This window comes from Dufourea novaeangliae, unplaced genomic scaffold (genome assembly GCF_001272555.1).
Source record: "Dufourea novaeangliae isolate 0120121106 unplaced genomic scaffold, ASM127255v1 scaffold267, whole genome shotgun sequence".
In the NCBI taxonomy this organism is placed as follows: domain Eukaryota; kingdom Metazoa; phylum Arthropoda; class Insecta; order Hymenoptera; family Halictidae; genus Dufourea; species Dufourea novaeangliae.
Genome location: NW_015374140.1, coordinates 35,595 through 53,659, shown reverse-complemented (window position 1 = coordinate 53,659; position 18,065 = coordinate 35,595). Strand labels below are relative to the sequence as shown.

Here is an 18,065-nt window from a genome sequence, read left to right as displayed (position 1 = left end):
GTTTCGAAACGATCAAGCGGGGATCGGGAAAGAACGTGTTAAATAATTAGCAATCAGATCGAATTCACGCGAACAAAATCACGTCAACGCTCATTCTCTGTTTGTCCTTGTACTCTCTGTTTATATGGATGATTCGCGAATGGTCGCACGAAATGCTTTTAAACTGGCTCCACCCTCGTTGACTTCCAAGACGTTCGAAGCCCGTCGAGCCAATTCGGTCGTTCGAGATTGCATAAGAGATCAAGGACTCCTAATTTCGAGTAGAGTTTCGAAACGGGTTCCAGAACTCTCTTCTCGGTCTACCAGTTGGAGAGCGATTGGAACCGCTTTCGTTCCATCGCTAGCAGCTGCCCCCGGCCACCAACTGGATCGCGCGCGTCCTCTGCCTCCTCCTCCACCACTTCCACTTCCACTTGCACTTCCTCTTCCTATCTCGGCTCGAGTGTTATTTGCTCGAATCTTAGCGCCGGGACTCGGAGAGTTACAGCTTTTCGACCGAAAGCTCGAGCGCATACTTGCATAAACGGTCGACGAGAGATCGTTGATCACCCGGCTCGCTGCTCTGCGGGATAACGATACGGGAAAAGATTTTCAGTGCCACCCGAGCAACACCAACCCCCCGTGTCGTCGATCGAATGATCCCTTCTTAAAAGATTTACATCGTAAAACCCTTGCCCGCGACGCGGATCTCAGGGCTTTGGTAACCGTTTGTCGATAAATATAAATTACAAGGCGAACGAGCGTGTACTGTAGAGCTCGCGACATACACAGTGGAAATAAGCTCGCCCGCGTTTCAATCAAAGACGTTAGGTGGTATAGCCGCTCGATACCGTGATATTTCAGATCCATAAAGGACGCGTCCTCCATCGATCGAGACGGCCCGCGGCGGAGAAAGGGGGCGACCCTTGCGAGCGATATTGCCACGATCCGATTAACAATTTATTCGCACTTTCCCTCGGTAAATACCGTAGAATCTTTCGAGCTGAATTTTTCACGAGCTTCGAGCCTTACGTTTTTCAAGTCCTGAAAGTTTAGCGTAAATATAAAAGTAACTGTAAAAAACCAGCACACCTGACACAGAAACTTTCCGCGTTATATCGTTGGAAAATATCGAGCTTTTAGCAGAAGATTGGAAATTGTGCGACATTTAATCGAGCCCGTTAATTGTTGCGTTATTGGATTTGGTACGTTTGCGAAGAAATTTCGTTCCCGTTGGGATAGGAAGAAGCGAAAATGGGGATGGACGAAGCACGAGCGCCGGAGGGAAAAGAAGGAGGGAGAGAGGAGAAGCGTGCTTCCCCCGGAGCGAATGGTCTCTCGGATGAAGCTAAAAGATAGAAGTCTTGGTCTCAAAGAAATTACGTTATAGTGCGCCGTAATGACCGTGATTGCTCGAATCAAGTGCTTTCTTCCCCTTTCTCCGAGCCTGCAATAACCGTCGGCTACCGGGGTACGATAAATTGTCTCGAATTGATTCCAATTTAATTAATCGAAAATACATTATCCGGCACGGTTCACGGAGATCCCGGACGGAATTGACTCGATCGAGGAAAATATTGCACGGGAACGGGGGCGGTGGTGTATCTCTCTGTGCATCGATGCACGAGCGGCGTCGTTGGTCGATGGTAATGCTGCTCCGATCAAAGCTAGTTTTCTCTCTCTCTCTACTCGTCGAAATTAGTCGCGGTCCGATCGACCGAGAACATCCACGTTGCTGGTAACCGATACCCAACGGATTTTCCGTCCGGTTGAACAGTCGATCAGCAGTCGAGCGGCTCTGGATACCCAAGATCGGTGGTGGAGATCGATTCCAGTGTGCTAGAAGAAACCTCGACTCGCTTTTCTCCCCCGACGAATAAATCGAATCGAATCCAAACCACGCGTCTCGGATTTTTCCACTTCTTTTCGTTGCGAGCTCCACCCAAAAACTGGGAAACATTTTTCATGGGATACACGGGTCTTGTTTTTGACAAGTTTTCGACCAGCGAACGATTCACGATCTTCTCGAGAAAAAGTCGAGTTATTTACTGTTCGAGGCGCACCAGAAACCGTTCTTTCCACTGTAAAGACTTGGAAATTAAACCGCGAGAAGAAAGACGAGAGAAGCAAACGTCTCCGCGGCGCGCGGTGGTTAACGAAAAATTATTGGAAAAGTTGGGAAAGAATGAACGAGGGGGTAGTAGCTATAAAACGGGGCAGGGAATAAAACCGTACCGTCGAGAGGTTCAACGCGGTGAACTGCGCGGGGGAAGTAAAATGAGCGCAATACGTTACACAACGAATCGGAGAATGGCCTGTACAAAAACGATCGCGTTAATTATCCGCTCTGTTCCATCGATAAATCAATTTATCTAGACACAACGGATACATATTCGATATCGCATCCAACGCGTTAGTCGCGAGCAATAGAAACGATGGAATTCGATCGAGTAAACTTCGAAATTTCGAATCGGTGTTCGATCGGTAGCCATGGAATTTCTACTCTTGATTTTATTTCGGACTCGAAGACAGTGAGAGGACAGTTTCACGGATCGGCGAATTTAATCGACGCCGAGGACGACTCGCGACGACATACGCGCGTTTTCAGCATCATCCTCGAAAGGAAGAACCCGCGCGATTGCGTTCTCGTCTCACGTATACGCCCCGCCCGAAACGGAAATATAATGGCTGTCCCGCAACAGGGACGCGAAATCCCCTGACGATCGAAACGTCACGATTCTTTCGCGACCATCGATGACACTTCCCGCCAACAGGCATACTCGTATATCCCGAAAACTTTTCAAGTATACAACAAGGCTTTCCTCGAGAGAGACAATCCCACTTCGAAATCCCGCGTGGCGGTTTTCCCGATGACGAATCGCATCGTTCCCCCGTTCCTCGTCTTATCCGTAACTTTTTTCTTGTTTACACCAGACACCGGGTAACGTTGCGACGGTCTTAAGACCACCACTCTGTCGCCTGCGAGTTATCTACAAACACGCTAGTTTTTTCTACCATACCATTACATATTGTATCGGTGAAGAATCACTCGTAAACATATCGGCAATGGTACAGCTGTTTATTAATTTTTAACGTGCCTCGTTATTCGACACCGCGACATCTGATTTTCTGTATCAGCTGTGTTCCTATGCTTTATCCTAGTGAGTCTTCCGATGCACGGTGTCCAGACCGCGTTCGAGATCAAAGAACAAGAACGTCTACAGGGCGTGTATAATTGCGTTATCGTCGTCATTGCTGCCTCCGTTGCGCGCCATTATTACCGTCCGGTTAAAGAAAACGTCGGCCAACGGTATGGAACAGACCACCCCAAACAATGTACGCGCACGATTTTATCTATCTCGGGCGTAGTAGTTTCCGCGCTGAAGCTACGTGCTCGCACTTTTTTCCCTGGCTCAGCGAATCCCGGCTTAATCCGGACACTTCGTAAGCTGTCGGCTATGAAACGGGTAAACAGAATTTCCTTTTGCTCGCGCGGGGAGGTGGCTCTCTTCCACGGAGTTGCAACGGGAAACCCGATTTCCGAGAAGCGCGAGCTTCGCCCTGTTAAACCGCCCAGGTCCCATCCCCGCGTTTCTCCCTTTTTCTTCCTCGTTTAATGACTCCTCGCGATTTCGCGGGCTGCTCTCTCGACGACGAGATAACGGCAATTTCGATTTAATTTTAAACGTTCTCGACGATCGTCCGAGCGGAAAAGTTTCGCGAGCGTCGCAACTGAACGCGTACCAATAAGCTCTCGCGCGAATGTATACCGAATTTTAGAGACCACCGTCGCCGCGGCTGTTCCCCGTGATTAAAGTTAGCCAGGCCGAAAGTCGGTCAATTAAGTCGTCGTCGGATAATTGCGGGCACTGGAATTTTGGTAACAAATTTCGATGCTCGCAAATTAGCAACGGCTGCGTAACCGACGCAGCAACGTAGACCGGTGGTTGGTAGTTTTTGCGGTACAGAGACAATTATATTAGCGAGTTTACCCGGCGGATCGATACTGCACAGCCACTGAGTCAAGGTGAGCTTTCTCGCTCTCCCTCTCTTTCCCCTTTCCCGTTACTCTTCGTGTCTCTGTCTGCCTTGCCTCGCCTCGCCCTGCCTTGCGGAGCTTTGCCTCGCCTTCCTATCAGAGAGCAGCCCCCTTCTTCTTCTTCTTCTTCTTCTTCTTCTTCTTCTTCTTCTTCTCGACGTTATCAATCTTTCTCGACTGTTTTCTCTTTTTCTGTCGCTTGGTGCCTCGTCGTTTCGAAGTTCGTATCGTTAATTAAAGAGAACGAACAACAGGGCCATTCGAAAGCGAATGACGCGATCGCTCGCGGATCACGTGTGTAAACCAAGTCTCAAAATTATGGAGAGATTCCAGAAGTCTTGCCGGTTGCATCGTACCGATTTCTCGGGGCGAGGATGCTCGGGAAGCCTTTTCGACCGGACGAATCGTTATTATTGGTCGGGCGAGGTTGTAGGTCGCGATTATCCGTGGATCGATCGCGCCTCGCAACCGAACGGAACGGGGATCATCCCCTTTTCTTCCACGTCGTGTATCACCCTTCGCGCACTCCCATTGCGTATCGGCCGTCAAACGTTTTCGGACCCGTGCAGGCCAATTTTATCCATCCCTTCGTGTATTCTCAGGCTCCCCCAATGTTCCCCTTCGTCGACTCGCGTCTTCGGACTTTTCGGATACGCGTGTGAAACGTACGCGAATAGTTGGAACCACGTCTCGAATAAAGCGATCGCATCGTGCCAAGAGTAATCAGGATATATCATCGGTCGTTGCACTCTGCGATGTACGATTCGTTGCGATAGTTTAGCCGTGAACAGGCCTGCCGTAAACGAAAGTTCTCGCGCGAAATCTGCACGGTCAGCTTCGTCCAGCCGGAGACTGGTGTTTCTTCGAAAACTAATTCTTATCTACCCGTACACCTCGAAGGCGTTCTCTTCTCGATCGAACCAGCGAATCCGGTGGTGCAGGAACGCGAAACCCTCGGAGAACCAACGGGGTCAAGTTTTCCGCGTTTCTGTACGGGGAGCACGATGAAACTTTTAAACGGTCTCGCGTAATTTCGCCCCGCGTTACGATAGGACTTTCAGGTGTCCCCGGCCGTAATTCCCATAAATTTCCGCGAATTAATGGAGCGCGAGGGCAACAGGACCCGGAGAATAAGCAAATACGGGGAAACGTTTTCCAATGCGCAACGCGCCCAGCCACCTGCCACTGTTGTTCCCCGTAGATCGATTTTCGGAGTTTCGCGATGCAAGAGGGGTCCACCGTTACCTCGACGTTTAATGGAATGCCAGCTCGGCCGATAAGCTACGATATTAGATTCGATTTCGTTCGACCCCGTTTCTTTAAAATACTGCTCGCTTCGGTATTGTTAAATAGGGATGGGAGCAGAAGGAACGCGGACCAGGGATCGAATCAAGCGTGCGCGATTCATTTACCTGTTCTACTTACGAAGTCGCTCTCCGGTACTTCCTGTCCCCGTAATTCTCTCGGTAATCCAGATGATTCTACATGCGTATGCGGTTCTCTTTCAAACGTGTGTGCGAGCAATCGCAATTCGTTTTCGATAATCGAAATGGATTTTCATGTCCGCCGTTGCTAGTGTTTCACAGAAATTGTACGCGTCGCGCTCGCCCTCCGGCACCGCACTCGCGCGGACCGCTCATCATCGTCGTTATCGCTTAAAAACGTTAAATCCAATGCCTCGGAACGTATTGAAATATCGGTTCCGAGGCAACGAATTCGTTGCAATTAGTTGCAAACGATCGTATCGATGCCCCGCGTGTATTTACGAGCCTGGACTCTCCGTGCAGTATAGAAATCGTGGAACGATGCTGGTAAAGGTCGATCGACCATCGCTCTTGCGCGCGAGTTGGCTTCTCTCGCAACGATAATAATCAGCGGAATATTCGGTTCGAATCGAGTTACACGAACGAATACAACGCGCCGGGTACGCTTCGGTACTTTTCGACTATCCCGAGCTCGAGATACATATACTCCAACTTTTTCGGCTCCGAGCCCGCGGATGGGATGAGTGGGATTCAGCGGAGAGAACGCATCGTCTCGAAAACCACTGATTCATACAGCAGTGAAATAATCTATCTCATTCAGCTTTTCGACCTGAAAACGTCTACTTCGAACGAAGTCATTGATTTCAGATACGAGACGGGGTTATTTATAACGCACCTCCTCGCTATGAACCGTTCCACGAGCTTTTCTGCATATAGGTACATGTATATCCAGTACGCGTGTGTGTGTGTGTGTGTGTGTGTCACGAAAGAATGCGGATGCCGTGGGAGCTTCGTTATTTCCCTCCCGTGTGGACCCCAACCTTTTCGTTGTCGTATTATGTATCGTCGATTTTGTTTGCGGTCTACGTGCCGTGAATACAGTAGGAACGGCACAGCCGCGCGATACATTGCGCGCCTAAAAACCGTCTCGGACATGGAATCAACGATCGGAGAACGTGGAACATCGAGTTTCGTACGGCGTAAACTCTTTTTCACGTCGATTTCGTGTTTCCTTCGGCTGTGGCGATCAGTTTCTCGAGGAGACTCGATAGACGTCAAGAGAGAGCGAGATCGCTGTGTACGAAATTGGGAACGCGGGGGAGGAGTTAGACCTTTTCGATGGAGACTCGGTCGGAGGAATTAGAAAACGTACGGAAGTTTTGCGTTATCAAGGAATAATCGTCAGCCGGACGGAAAACTGTGTCGACGGCCTAAACGACCGAACGACCCGGTAAACTTTCCAAGTGGGACGAGAACGCGTCAAATGCTTTCTTTTCGATCGGTTCATGTCGTTAACGGAGCACGCCTCGACGGTTTACGTCCAAGACGGCGAAAGTTATCGTTTCGTCGTGGTTCACGGGGAATTCTCGTAAAACGTAAGCAACCGGTGGACACCTCATAGACATTTATCGGAATTGCATCTTTTAGTAGACGATTCCGGCACCATCGCTGGAATCGGGGATGCTGTGCCGTTTGCACACGGGTATCTCTGCCAAGAACGATCTGTTCGTTTCGCCATTCGTTCGAGCTCGCTTTGATATTCGCGGTTTTAACGACGGCCCATCAAAGTCGTTCGTTCGGGACAGTGATATACTATATTCGATTCGTTAACTCGGTGATCCACGCGGATCGCGTTAAATTATTGCTGCATGCGCTTCTTTCGGAACCGTTCGAATCCGCCCACGCTCGACCGCCGAATAACAAATTCCGTCGATCTCCTTCCGCGAAGCGAAACTGTAGATTCCACCCGTGCCCTCGGTTTTAGTACCATTTTATGAAGCACGGTTTTCTTGGAGACCTACTAACCCACATCCTTAAAATGCCAAATGTGACGGTTAACCCGTATGTAGACGGTTCTCGATATATCGATTCCGTTGGAGAAAATTTAAAAAATTGATTGCCCGGATCGCCTCGAAATATCATGGGAATATTAAGCATCGAGACGACCGCTTTCCGATCAAAGGAAGAACGATGCTGCATCTTCGTTTCGTACCCGGTGAAATTCGTCTTCGTTTAACGCATCGTACCCTTTCCTTCGCCACAGATGAAATCTAACGGTGGCGGAACGCGAGCGGATTAAATCGTCGACACAAATATACAAACGACGCGTAATCGATTTCGACTGGAAATTGGAAAACGAATTAACCTCTTGGTTTTTCTCCGTAAAATAATGCACGCACACGCATCACCCATTGGGTGCTGGTGTATTTACGCTACCGCGCGGTATCGCACGCGCATCCATTACCGTTTCGACTATCGACTATTCGTCTGGAAACAGTCGGACGGGGAAAAAGTAGGATATCTACGTAGAAACGCGTTATCAGAATGCTTAACCATGGAAAATGCAAATACGCGGCCATCGAGAAGAATTATGCGTTACTCTAAACGACACGGAACGGATGTCTCGCTCGTTCTACCGTCGACGCTAAACGATTCTACGTTCTCGTTCTTAAGCGATCCTCGAGCTTGCTTGCTTTCGTAGGGGAAGACGACGCGATTTAAACGAGACCGTGAAATTTCGACCGGTACCTACCGCACGTGCAACAGCGTTTCTAGCTGTCAATGTTGGTACAACAGCGAAACGGCAACGAAATCAAAGTCACCCGAGAGAGAAAGAGCACGGGCGTAAATTGCCCGTTCGTATTCAGCTCGATATTTTTGCATATAACGCGTAAACCAGTCACGGTCGACACGATAACGTATACGTCGATTATACGGAAATACTGAACGTAATGTACAGGCCCGATGAATATGCAAAACAAAAATAAACGAAAAGAAGGGAGGGGGGTAAGTTTGCCCGTTGAGGTTAATTTAAACGGCATAAATTCAACGGGCGCGCAGGGAGGACTCGATGAAAACGGGCGACGCGGAATTATTCGTAGGGCCCTGAATACGATGCAATATCGCAGTTTCCCTCGAGTTTCATAACGTCCGGACCCGAACAAACGACAAAGAACCGTTGGATAGCGAAATGTATGACGGCGATTTAAAACGATCGCGGTAAAAACCGCGAATGTCTGTCGAGCTAATTACTCGCTCGATTATTCAACGTGTTCCGTAAAAAGAGATACGCTGGTGTTTCCTTTTTAAACCCCGCCCCGCGAGTTTCAAGAATCTTTGGTCTCTTAGTTACACAAGCTTATTTTTCTTTTTATTTTTCTTTTTCATATGGCATTGTGCGAATCGCGTGCGAATCAGTGTTGTGTAATAAGGGCAACGATAATTCGGTAACTCGTCCCGTTGTTTGCGCAACTTGGACTGGTCCGACCTATATCCCACCTATACTACTCGCGACGGGGGAATCGGGTGAAATATCGTTCGCAAACGCATGGACACACTCGATCGTTACGGGTCGTGACGACCACACCGGGATCTATGGTTAGTCGAACTCACCTCTGTATCGTTCCACCACATGTGCAGTCGGTAGTTTCGTAGCACCGATGGATCCTCGTTGATGTGATCCACGGCGAGCTTCACGGACGGCATAACGCCGCGACCGACGTGGCTCTCGGGCACGTGGTTCCCGTACGGGAAGAATCCGGCGATGTAAACGTCCCGTCGCTTGACGCCGCCGAGATTGATCGGCTTTTGTCCGCCGCATCTCAAAATTCCGCACGTCCACACGAGAAGCCCGCACACGTACGCGGTCGCCAATAATCCCGGCCAGCATCGTCGCCGTTCAAGTTTCCCGGAAACGGTGTCCACCATCTCGAACACGTTCGTTCTCCAAGGCGTCGTCGGTATTTAAACGTTACCTGTCGATCGTCGATCGACACTTTTAATTGGCTTTGTTACCCGGTGCTCGGTTCGTTCGCGGTGGTAATCTTGCCAGGTCTGCTTCCTGTAATACTATCTCATTGTGCGGCCAGGTGTGCATTGGGAACGATCGCTGCTTAAATTTAAGCCCGTCGAGGTTTAATTGACTGTATCGAAATCAACGACGATTACGCTTCTCCGTTCATCTTGCTCGTGGTCGTTTTTTGCTTTCGTCCGATTAACGTCCGCGCGATCAACGCGCGACGACGACGCTTTCTAAACTCATCCCGCGAGCCATCCTCTCGTTTTTCAACGCTTTTTCCACCGTCTTCTTTATATATATATATATGTATATGTATATATATATAGGTATCTTGTTAACGAGGAAGATTTTGTTGTGCGCGGCTGTCGAAGCGCGCGACACGTTCAACGGGCTGGCAACAGAAATCGCCTAAACTTTGAAAATCGTAACAAACAACGTTCCTTCGGTGCGTAACGCCGCGACCCGCTGTTCGATTCGCTGTCGATCGGGAACAGCTCGTCCAACAACACCGATTCTCATCGCGCTTGGCCGCGCTTTCGCCGTCGGCCCTGGTTGTTCACCAAGCAACCGACAGATTTCGAGCTGGATCTGCAACAAAAATTCGTGACAGTTTGATTAGAGGAGAAATTGCAAACAGACGAGGTTCGGAGGTTCGAGCCTGTCGGAATAATTTCCGACCGGATTGCCTCGGCTCGGCTGAATGAGTGGGTGGGTGGGAAACTGGGAACGATTCGGCGCGCAACCCTTATAAGTAACGAAGACAAATTCTCGCTCGGTTCATTTTCGGGAAAGTCCCAAACGCGCGATTCGTTGGTTCTTGATTAACGACGAACAGGGCTGGTTAATCGGTAATTAAACCGGGCTTCGAGATCGACCGAGACAGGTCGTCGGGCTCTGATTCAGGATCGGGCCATGGTTCGTGTCCCGAGAGAATGCGTCTAGCTCGGTCGTTGGAAGTTAGCACACCAATTCCAATATGAAGCAGCCGGTTCTAGGGTTGCAATCACGACAGATGGAACGGTAGCAGAGCTAACATTGTGACTCCGAAGCCAAACAACTTGTGGTTCCCTCGTTCGGCTAAGTTTGTCGCCGGGAGGGGATCTCTTTGTACGGAACGAAAGGTACTTGCTTTCCCTGCTTCCTCCTATTCCCTCGCGAATCTCCAATCGAATCGTCGGGTAAATATGTGTTTTTCGAACGAGTAGTCGAAAGTTTTCGATCTTACCAGTGGATACCGAATGTGACAGGAGAATAAGAAAGCAGACATCTTCGAGACACACCGGAACCACCGTCTCTTATCCCAAGTACTGCAGCGTAGACTATCTTGGGCGTTCAATAATTTTCGAACTGGGTCGAACGATATCAATTTTGCGATTGGTTCCGCGCGTCGCGGCGGCTACACGAATAGAAATACGACTTTCCACGTTCCCCAGAGTTTCGCGATATTTCTTTCGTCGAATTATTTCAATCGTGACCGATCAATTTCAACTGTTCGAATTTTGCAAAAGTAGGGTGTGTTCTGTGTTCCCTTCTGAATTAAAGTTACACGAAGGGCGAGTGTCTATTCGATGGTTGCCGTCCCTCCGTCGGACAACGTGTTTTATCTCGTTCTCGCAACGCGGAGCACATTTAGATAAACCGCGCGCCGCACGAGCCATCGGTATCCGTTGAGAAAATGAGGAAAAGACACCGGCGGCAAAAGTAACGGCCCAACGGTTTCCGATTCGCCGTACGTTTCTACGTAATTTCAACGGGTTCCCGGCCGAGAGCGCACCACCGTTCATCGAGGTTATTAAGAAAGCTGTTTCGAAAGTGTTTCACCCGCCCGCGGTTAAGTAGCCATGATGAACTTTTTTCATTAGCGGTAAGTGGTGTTCGATGCGGCGCGCGCGGTCCTGGTCCGAGCGTTTATCGAGTAACGGTACTTATTACGAGCAGGCACCGTTTCTCCGACACAAAGCGTAGTCGTCGTCTTCGTCGTTGGATGTTTCGCGTGGATGCGCAAAGTGGTCGACGGTTTTCCACGCGGTAACGAGCAACGAAAAACAGCTCGTCTCTGCATTTGTCCGTGGAAATTGCGCCTGTTTCACCGAGACGAGCGATTACGGGCGAAACAACACACGCGACCAATCGACTCGTTACTTCGCGTCATTAATACGCAATAACGAAATTCTTGGGAGGAACACGATAGAATCCTGGCATTCCTCGACGCGGGACAGGGAAGACGGCCGAATATTCGAGGGTGAAACAGGTAAGAGGACTGGAACAGATAGTAGTTCGAGATCAGTTTGCTCGAGGCTCTCGTACTTGACCGGAACACTCGAGCCGATGAACTTCAGATGATCGTAAAGTTAAGTGTCCGGAACCTCTAAACCCTAAGTACCCAATTACAATAGCGGCAGCTGTCGATAACGTTCCCTTACAATGGACGACATCATCCGTTCCAAGAGACACTTGTTTCGGACGATAAGATATCGCGAATCCGCTGTATCGAAGGTTTACACAGTGTTATTCCGTATACGCGATACGCCCGGTCTCTTTCTCTGGTTCGTAGGACAATTCTACGGTTAACGTTATATTCGATTGTTCTGTCGAACGGAAACGTATAGCGATCGAGACTAAACTCGAAATTCCCGTGAACCGTATCGAGTGGGTTCTCTCCGGTGACTAATGCTGGTCGACTCGAGTTTCCAAGGTATTTTCCGCATGCGCTCCAAGTAATTAATCTTCGTCGGCACGGGAACCGTCAAAGAGGCGCATCAGCAAATTACGAATTATTTTCAGCGTGCACGGATCGACGACTCGCAAAAGCGGCCCAACCGCAGCAGCTTGCTTCGAAGATCGGGAGAAAAGTAAACTTTCGTTTGAAGGGATCGACACGGAGATAATTGGCCGTTTCTACACGCGTATCGAGAGTTCGTCGGCGATATTTTTCCGATTTCGGGGGGAGGGGGAACGATGGAACACAGAATGGTTCCATGGTAGCGTTAATCTATCGGTTACTGAGACGAACCAGAAGAGACGTTTCTTATCCTTTGCACTCGCTCATCGATCGACCGTGTGTGCGTTACCAAGCGTACGTATAGGTGTGCATGTGTAGGTCGGACAGGTTAGTTCTTGCGGTTGCGATGGTCAGACAGAGGAGAGCAGCGAGGGTAATTAGTAGCCGTTCTAGAGTTAATTACGTAAAGACATAATTAACGAACCAGACACTGGTCAATTGTAAATAATCTGGATCGTTCTCCCGGTTTCTCCGGTTCCGTTCTCGGTTCCACCACCACTTAGCCGGGGTTCTCTCTTATCTCTCGGCATTCTAGCTTCCGTCCTCGGTCGCCTATCCTGCTTGACTTAACAGCTTCTTTAAGAATTCATCCCACTCTTCCGTGCCCCTTTTTCATCTTCCTCGTTCTAGTCCCGCGGCGGTCTCACGTTCCTTTATTACTTTTTCTCTCTTTAAAGGCTCCCCCCCCCTCCCCTGCGCCTCCGCGATTTCTCGCCTCTTGTTCCTCTCGCGAAATTGACCGTCGTGGCCGAATTTTCCCTGCTCCGCCATCTCGTGCCACCTTCACATCCGCCGTCGCTTCAGCTCTCTCTTCTCCGCGTTCTCGAGGATCTTTCATGTTTTTTTTTTCCTTTCCATTTTTGGTCCGCGAGACTCCTTCACGTCCGCCGTTCTCTGAAGATTCTTAAAACCGAGTGTTTGAGCTAGAAGTGTCACGCGGGACGTCGTCGACGGCAACGACGACGACGACGACATTCGAGTCGAGCTTGCGCTCACTTTGATAATATACCGGAAGTTGAAAAATAAACACCCCTGTGTACGCGAGCTCGTGTAAACTTTTGCTATCTACCACTACTTTTTATTGTGTACCATATGGTTTACCCTTTTAATGAAATTATTATTATTATTATTATTATTATTATTAAAGTTTTGCAACTTTCTTCTGGTTGTTCTATTACGGGCCACAAGGTTGCCACTGATCAATCGATCCCTCGTGAAACGTTGAGGATATTATCTAGTGACCATTCGATTACAATTATGATATCGAGATCCCCTTCCAATCTCGGGAAAGTTGGCGAACGTTCGGGGTCACGGAGCCACACGTTGTTCGACCGGGGGTTAAACATCCTTGGGGGAGGAGGGACGTTATTCAAATAGCGCGAGTATCCGAAGAACTTTCGCGATCCCGGGGCAGATAACTTTGGTCTCTTCCCCGTAGCGAGTTAATACGTTTCGGTCGTCTCTTTTATCGCGGCCCGGGGCTCGTGTTTCACAACGTGCATCTCGTCCCATTCGGTTTCCGCGTAACCACGGGAAATGCTCGAGTTTTCTAACGTATTTCTTAAAAGGAATCCATCCCCCTGGAGGGTCTGAGTCTCGGAACATTCTGGTCTCTTCCGTCCGTTCCGTTCGAATCAGAGACGACGAAACTAACATCGTCCACAAGTAACACCGCACTAACTCTAGTAACGCGGGAAGCCCATTTCACTGGGACCAATCAGTTCTCGATACTTTTAATCCCGAGCTCAATGTTGCCCCGTCTGCGACCTACAACAGCAAGGCCCCCGTTGCCTGGCAAGTTTCTCGGAATTGTCTCCTTCTTCGGCCGTTTCGTCGTCGAGCTAGCAGCCTGTTACCGTTCCGCGGTTACCTCTGGGGAGGTCCATCTTGCGGGCACACCAGTCGTTCGGAAGTTTGCGGACATATTGTTCGCGAAACTAATGTCAGCCGTGGTTTCGCCAGGTGCTATTCAGGGACATCGACTGCTCGTTTAGCGGCTAAGAGGTGGGAGCACACAGATAGAACTAGCGGGGGAAATCGGTAGGCTCGTTAGTCCGAATCGTTAGTCCAGCATTGGTCGGGCATGTCCAGGAAAACCACCGGTTCACACAGGCAATGCTCGGAGAATAGAGCGGTGGCTGACAGACCGTGTCAGTCTGTCAAGTTCAGGAGAACCGTCGCGTCGGTTAACGTCCAGCGGTTGGACACGTTGATCGGGTTAACCAACCGTGACTTCAGACGCTCTGAAACGCTCTGGAACCTGCGATGGACTGGACACGAGTGTGCAATCCTGATCTATCCATCGACGATCCACCGGCGAGTTTGATCGGCTGCGTGGAAATCGGCCAGTGGATCCGTCGATGGAATAGTATTCGATCTGTAGTCGAAAGTGCCGAGATTCTTTCAACGTTCGCGATTTTTGCGACTCTCGATAGAACGAATGGATCAGGCAGCGATTCGTGCACTCGGTTCGTTTCATTTCAAAACAGAAGCATCGGACTATGGTGGTCACTCGGGAATAACAAAAATGTTTTGTTTATGCGTCAGGATTTCCATAAAATCGATGGAACCGAGCCGAGCGGGCGCGACTTTTCCTTGCCTGCGAACATAGGATGCAGTTTCACCTAAACGGAGGTGAAACGGCGAGAAGAACTTACAAACAAAGTTTCGCTACGAATACAACGATAACCGACGACGACTACGCGCGACATTTTAAGGAGAATAACGACAGAGTTTTCCCGGAGATATTCGAGTTCGTTTATACCGTAAGCCGAGAATTAAGTCTGCCTCGGGTGCGTACTGCGCACGGTATACATGTATCGGGCAAATATACATATACGGGGCGCGGTCGGCTCTTCGTTAATTTATCTATCATCTTCAATATTTATACTGGGAGTGGACAATTCGCCGCGCGCGACCGAACCCAATAATCCAATCTATGACAAAATTTACGAGCGAACGGCCGATAGACTGTAAAATTGGATTACGCATAATATGAGTTTTACCGTCGTTCCTTCCCGTCGCCATGCAATGCTGGAGCGCCCGGTTAATGCAACGATACAGTTTCCCAGCGTTCACTTTGATCGTGATAAATTGCCTCGCGAGTTTTTTTACGGTCATCGGGATGACGCGATGATTCGACCACGTCGCGGACACGTAATCGTTGGACACGCGCACGAACGAAAAGAATTGTACTGTTGTACTTTCTAGACGATCGTATCTCGAGGACTCGGGGCAAGACGGATATGTGAACGCGATCGATGCGGAATTCGTTTCGCGAACGGAACGAGCCAAGCCGTCCGATGGTCCGCTACCACCATCGTCGTCGTCGCCGCCGCCGCCGCCGGTCGAAGTAATAAGGTTGTCTCATACAGTATTCATCGGCGACCATGTCGCGGCAAGGTTGGGCCTTGGCATAGTGACATAATTCTCGGGTTCTCGGTTGTATCGCGCTACTAGCTAGTAACACGCTAGCCACCAACGGTGACCGTGAGTCTCGGGGGCTGAAATAACCGGCTGGCAGTTGCGCCGCTGCCGCCGTCGGTGACGTCGGCCCTGGGTTGATAGCAAGCACGGGGGGTTGCTGCTGGCGTGGCGTGTTCCCTTCGGTTCATCGCTTGATCGATGGACTTTACTTTCGAGCGGCCTGAGGAAGGTCGTTCGCTTTCACCTTATGGGGCAAACTACCGCGGAACACGAAGAAACATCGAAAGTGCCGGGGGCAGCAGGGTGGGAACAGCGGCGGAGGGGTCGAGAGTCGGGTTTAGGCTCGCGTGCTGATAACGCCCCTTTCGTCCGACGACGACGACGACGACGACGACGACGACGACGACGACGACGACGACGACGCGACAGAACGCCGCCCTGCCACTCGTGCAGCATACTAATGAAAAATTACGAGCAATTTGCTCGTAGGCTAGACACCGAAGAAACCGCACGACTTTTCCCGCCGTGTTGCCTCGGGAATTCTCGAAGCTTGTAATACAGAATCGTGTTGGTAAATATGGGGGAAATGAGTATATACATATCTACATACGTATAACATCGTATGATTGGGGTATTATGGTAGATTGTCCGGGTGTTAATCGGAATTTTCGTTCGAAAATTACGCCCGAAGGTGTTCACGGTAATCGGGCGATGATCGTTGTTTGATTCTTGCCGATCCGAAGGGCTTAAACGGCGCGGCGAGTCGAGTCGGTTGATCGACGTTTCGGATGAGTCGCGGGAAACTGGATCAGGTTGCTCGGGGGCTAGGCGTTCTAGTTTTCGAGAGCAGGGAACGCAAGAACCGGGTAACGGGCGGGGTAGAGGGGCGAGTTGTTTTCCGTGAAAAATGCGACCACTCGGCTCGCCATTGTCTTCCGCACCTACGGAAAACTTGGATCGCGACGCTCGAGCGAAACATCGAAAACGTTTAAGCGGCCAGCCGCCCCCCGCCGTCGACATGAATTCAAGATCCTGGAAAACTTGTTTTCGCTTTTAAGGAAATTCCCGATTCACCGACGGACTCTAATTAGAGTGCTCGACCGTAGGTAGCGTTTCTCCGCGCGGCGATTGACCGAATTTCGGCTGTTTTTCCTTCGGTGGATCGATCGCGGGGAACCTCGAGACCGTGCGTAGTAAGTACCTACTCTCTCTTCCTCCTTGTTTCGATGTCGGTCGGAACGGTTGAGACACGAACGACCGATTAACCGCGTTAAATCGACGCGAGGCAAAAAGTATTCTGTAATGGAAAGTTCGTGTTACTCGTTCCACGCGATATCTGATTTCTTGTCGTCGCATCGCCGAACAACGCATTTCTTCAATAATTCGCGGTGCCTCGACGGGACCCGTAAACGGTTACGGAGGAGAAACGGATTTCTATTCGAGTATAGGAGGGTTGGATCTAGTCCTCGCGAGTGTGTTTGTCGAACGTAGAAATTAACGCGAAAAATCGATCCGACTCGCCGTGCTCGCGAGTCATCAATTTTTACGACGTGGCTCCGGGACATTCGAGGGGCGGTGGGGGGGCAAGAGGTTGCGTTCAAACTTTCCCCGTATTATCCGACCATCTAGAATGTCTTAATCTCTCGAGAACAATTCGTACGATCCTACCGATGGTAACAGAGGAACTTTTGGGTTTCCAGCATCATCGAGACGAACTTTCCTAATCGCCGGAGGGTTCACGATCGATGGTAGAAGCGAGCGTTCGCGCGCGCCAGGAAAATTCAGTTTCGCTGTCAGTGAAACGCATCAATCATTTCGTTACACGACGAACGAAGCAAATACAACAACGTGCTCGCCCCCTCTGTGATTAGTCATTTAGACCGTTTTAAAGTTGAAACCAAGTTGCAAACAGCTCGATAGCATTTTTTCCCCCTCGTGTTCTTGCCAAGGCAATGCGATAACTCGTCGGCGGTTGCCGTTGCAGTGGCGCGTGTCGATCATTAGGCCGACACGACGGTATCTTACGGACTCGTACAAAACGTGACGAATAGATCGCGCGCGATATCGTCGAGACACGAAGCTCGAGAGAAAGAACGGTGCAGTCGGTCTCGCGTCTCGTTTCGCACGTATGCTTTATGTTTCATTGTTAATACGATCGTTAACAACGGCTACGAAGGGAATAGGAGAACGTCTGTGGGGGATCATGAATTTTCCGCGAAACTGACTTTCCGTTTCACGAGCGTAGGTATCCTTGGAGCAACGAGAGCCGAGCATTGTCCATGCGAAACGCGATACGTTGCCAATTCGTTAACGACGTTCCCTGTTTAGAAAGTTTATCCGGAGCCCGTTGAACTCGAGCCAAATACACGTTTACAGCTTTTAATAGGTATTAGGGTTTCAACGCGCGATACCTGTCGTTGGAACCTCGCTCTTCAGCTTACCCCTGGGGAAAGGGAGCCCGGAGAATCGGAGAAAACGTTTTTTCGAGCATCTACAGGTGCATAAAATCCGATTAACGATTTACTGTCTACGCTCGAGGCGTGTCGAGAATCTTGA

General features: G+C 49.9%; 1 protein-coding gene across 1 annotated transcript in view; it reads right to left on the bottom strand.

Annotated features, from left to right (window-relative positions):
* LOC107191416 (gamma-aminobutyric acid type B receptor subunit 2) overlaps positions 1-9,210 on the bottom strand; it is a 51,272-nt gene extending 42,062 nt beyond the window's left edge. The window contains exon 1 of the mRNA XM_015580462.1: positions 8,896-9,210. Within this exon, the coding sequence (XP_015435948.1) occupies positions 8,896-9,210 (315 nt within the window). The remainder of the gene's footprint in view (positions 1-8,895) is intronic.
* Positions 9,211-18,065: the final 8,855 nt, after the last annotated feature.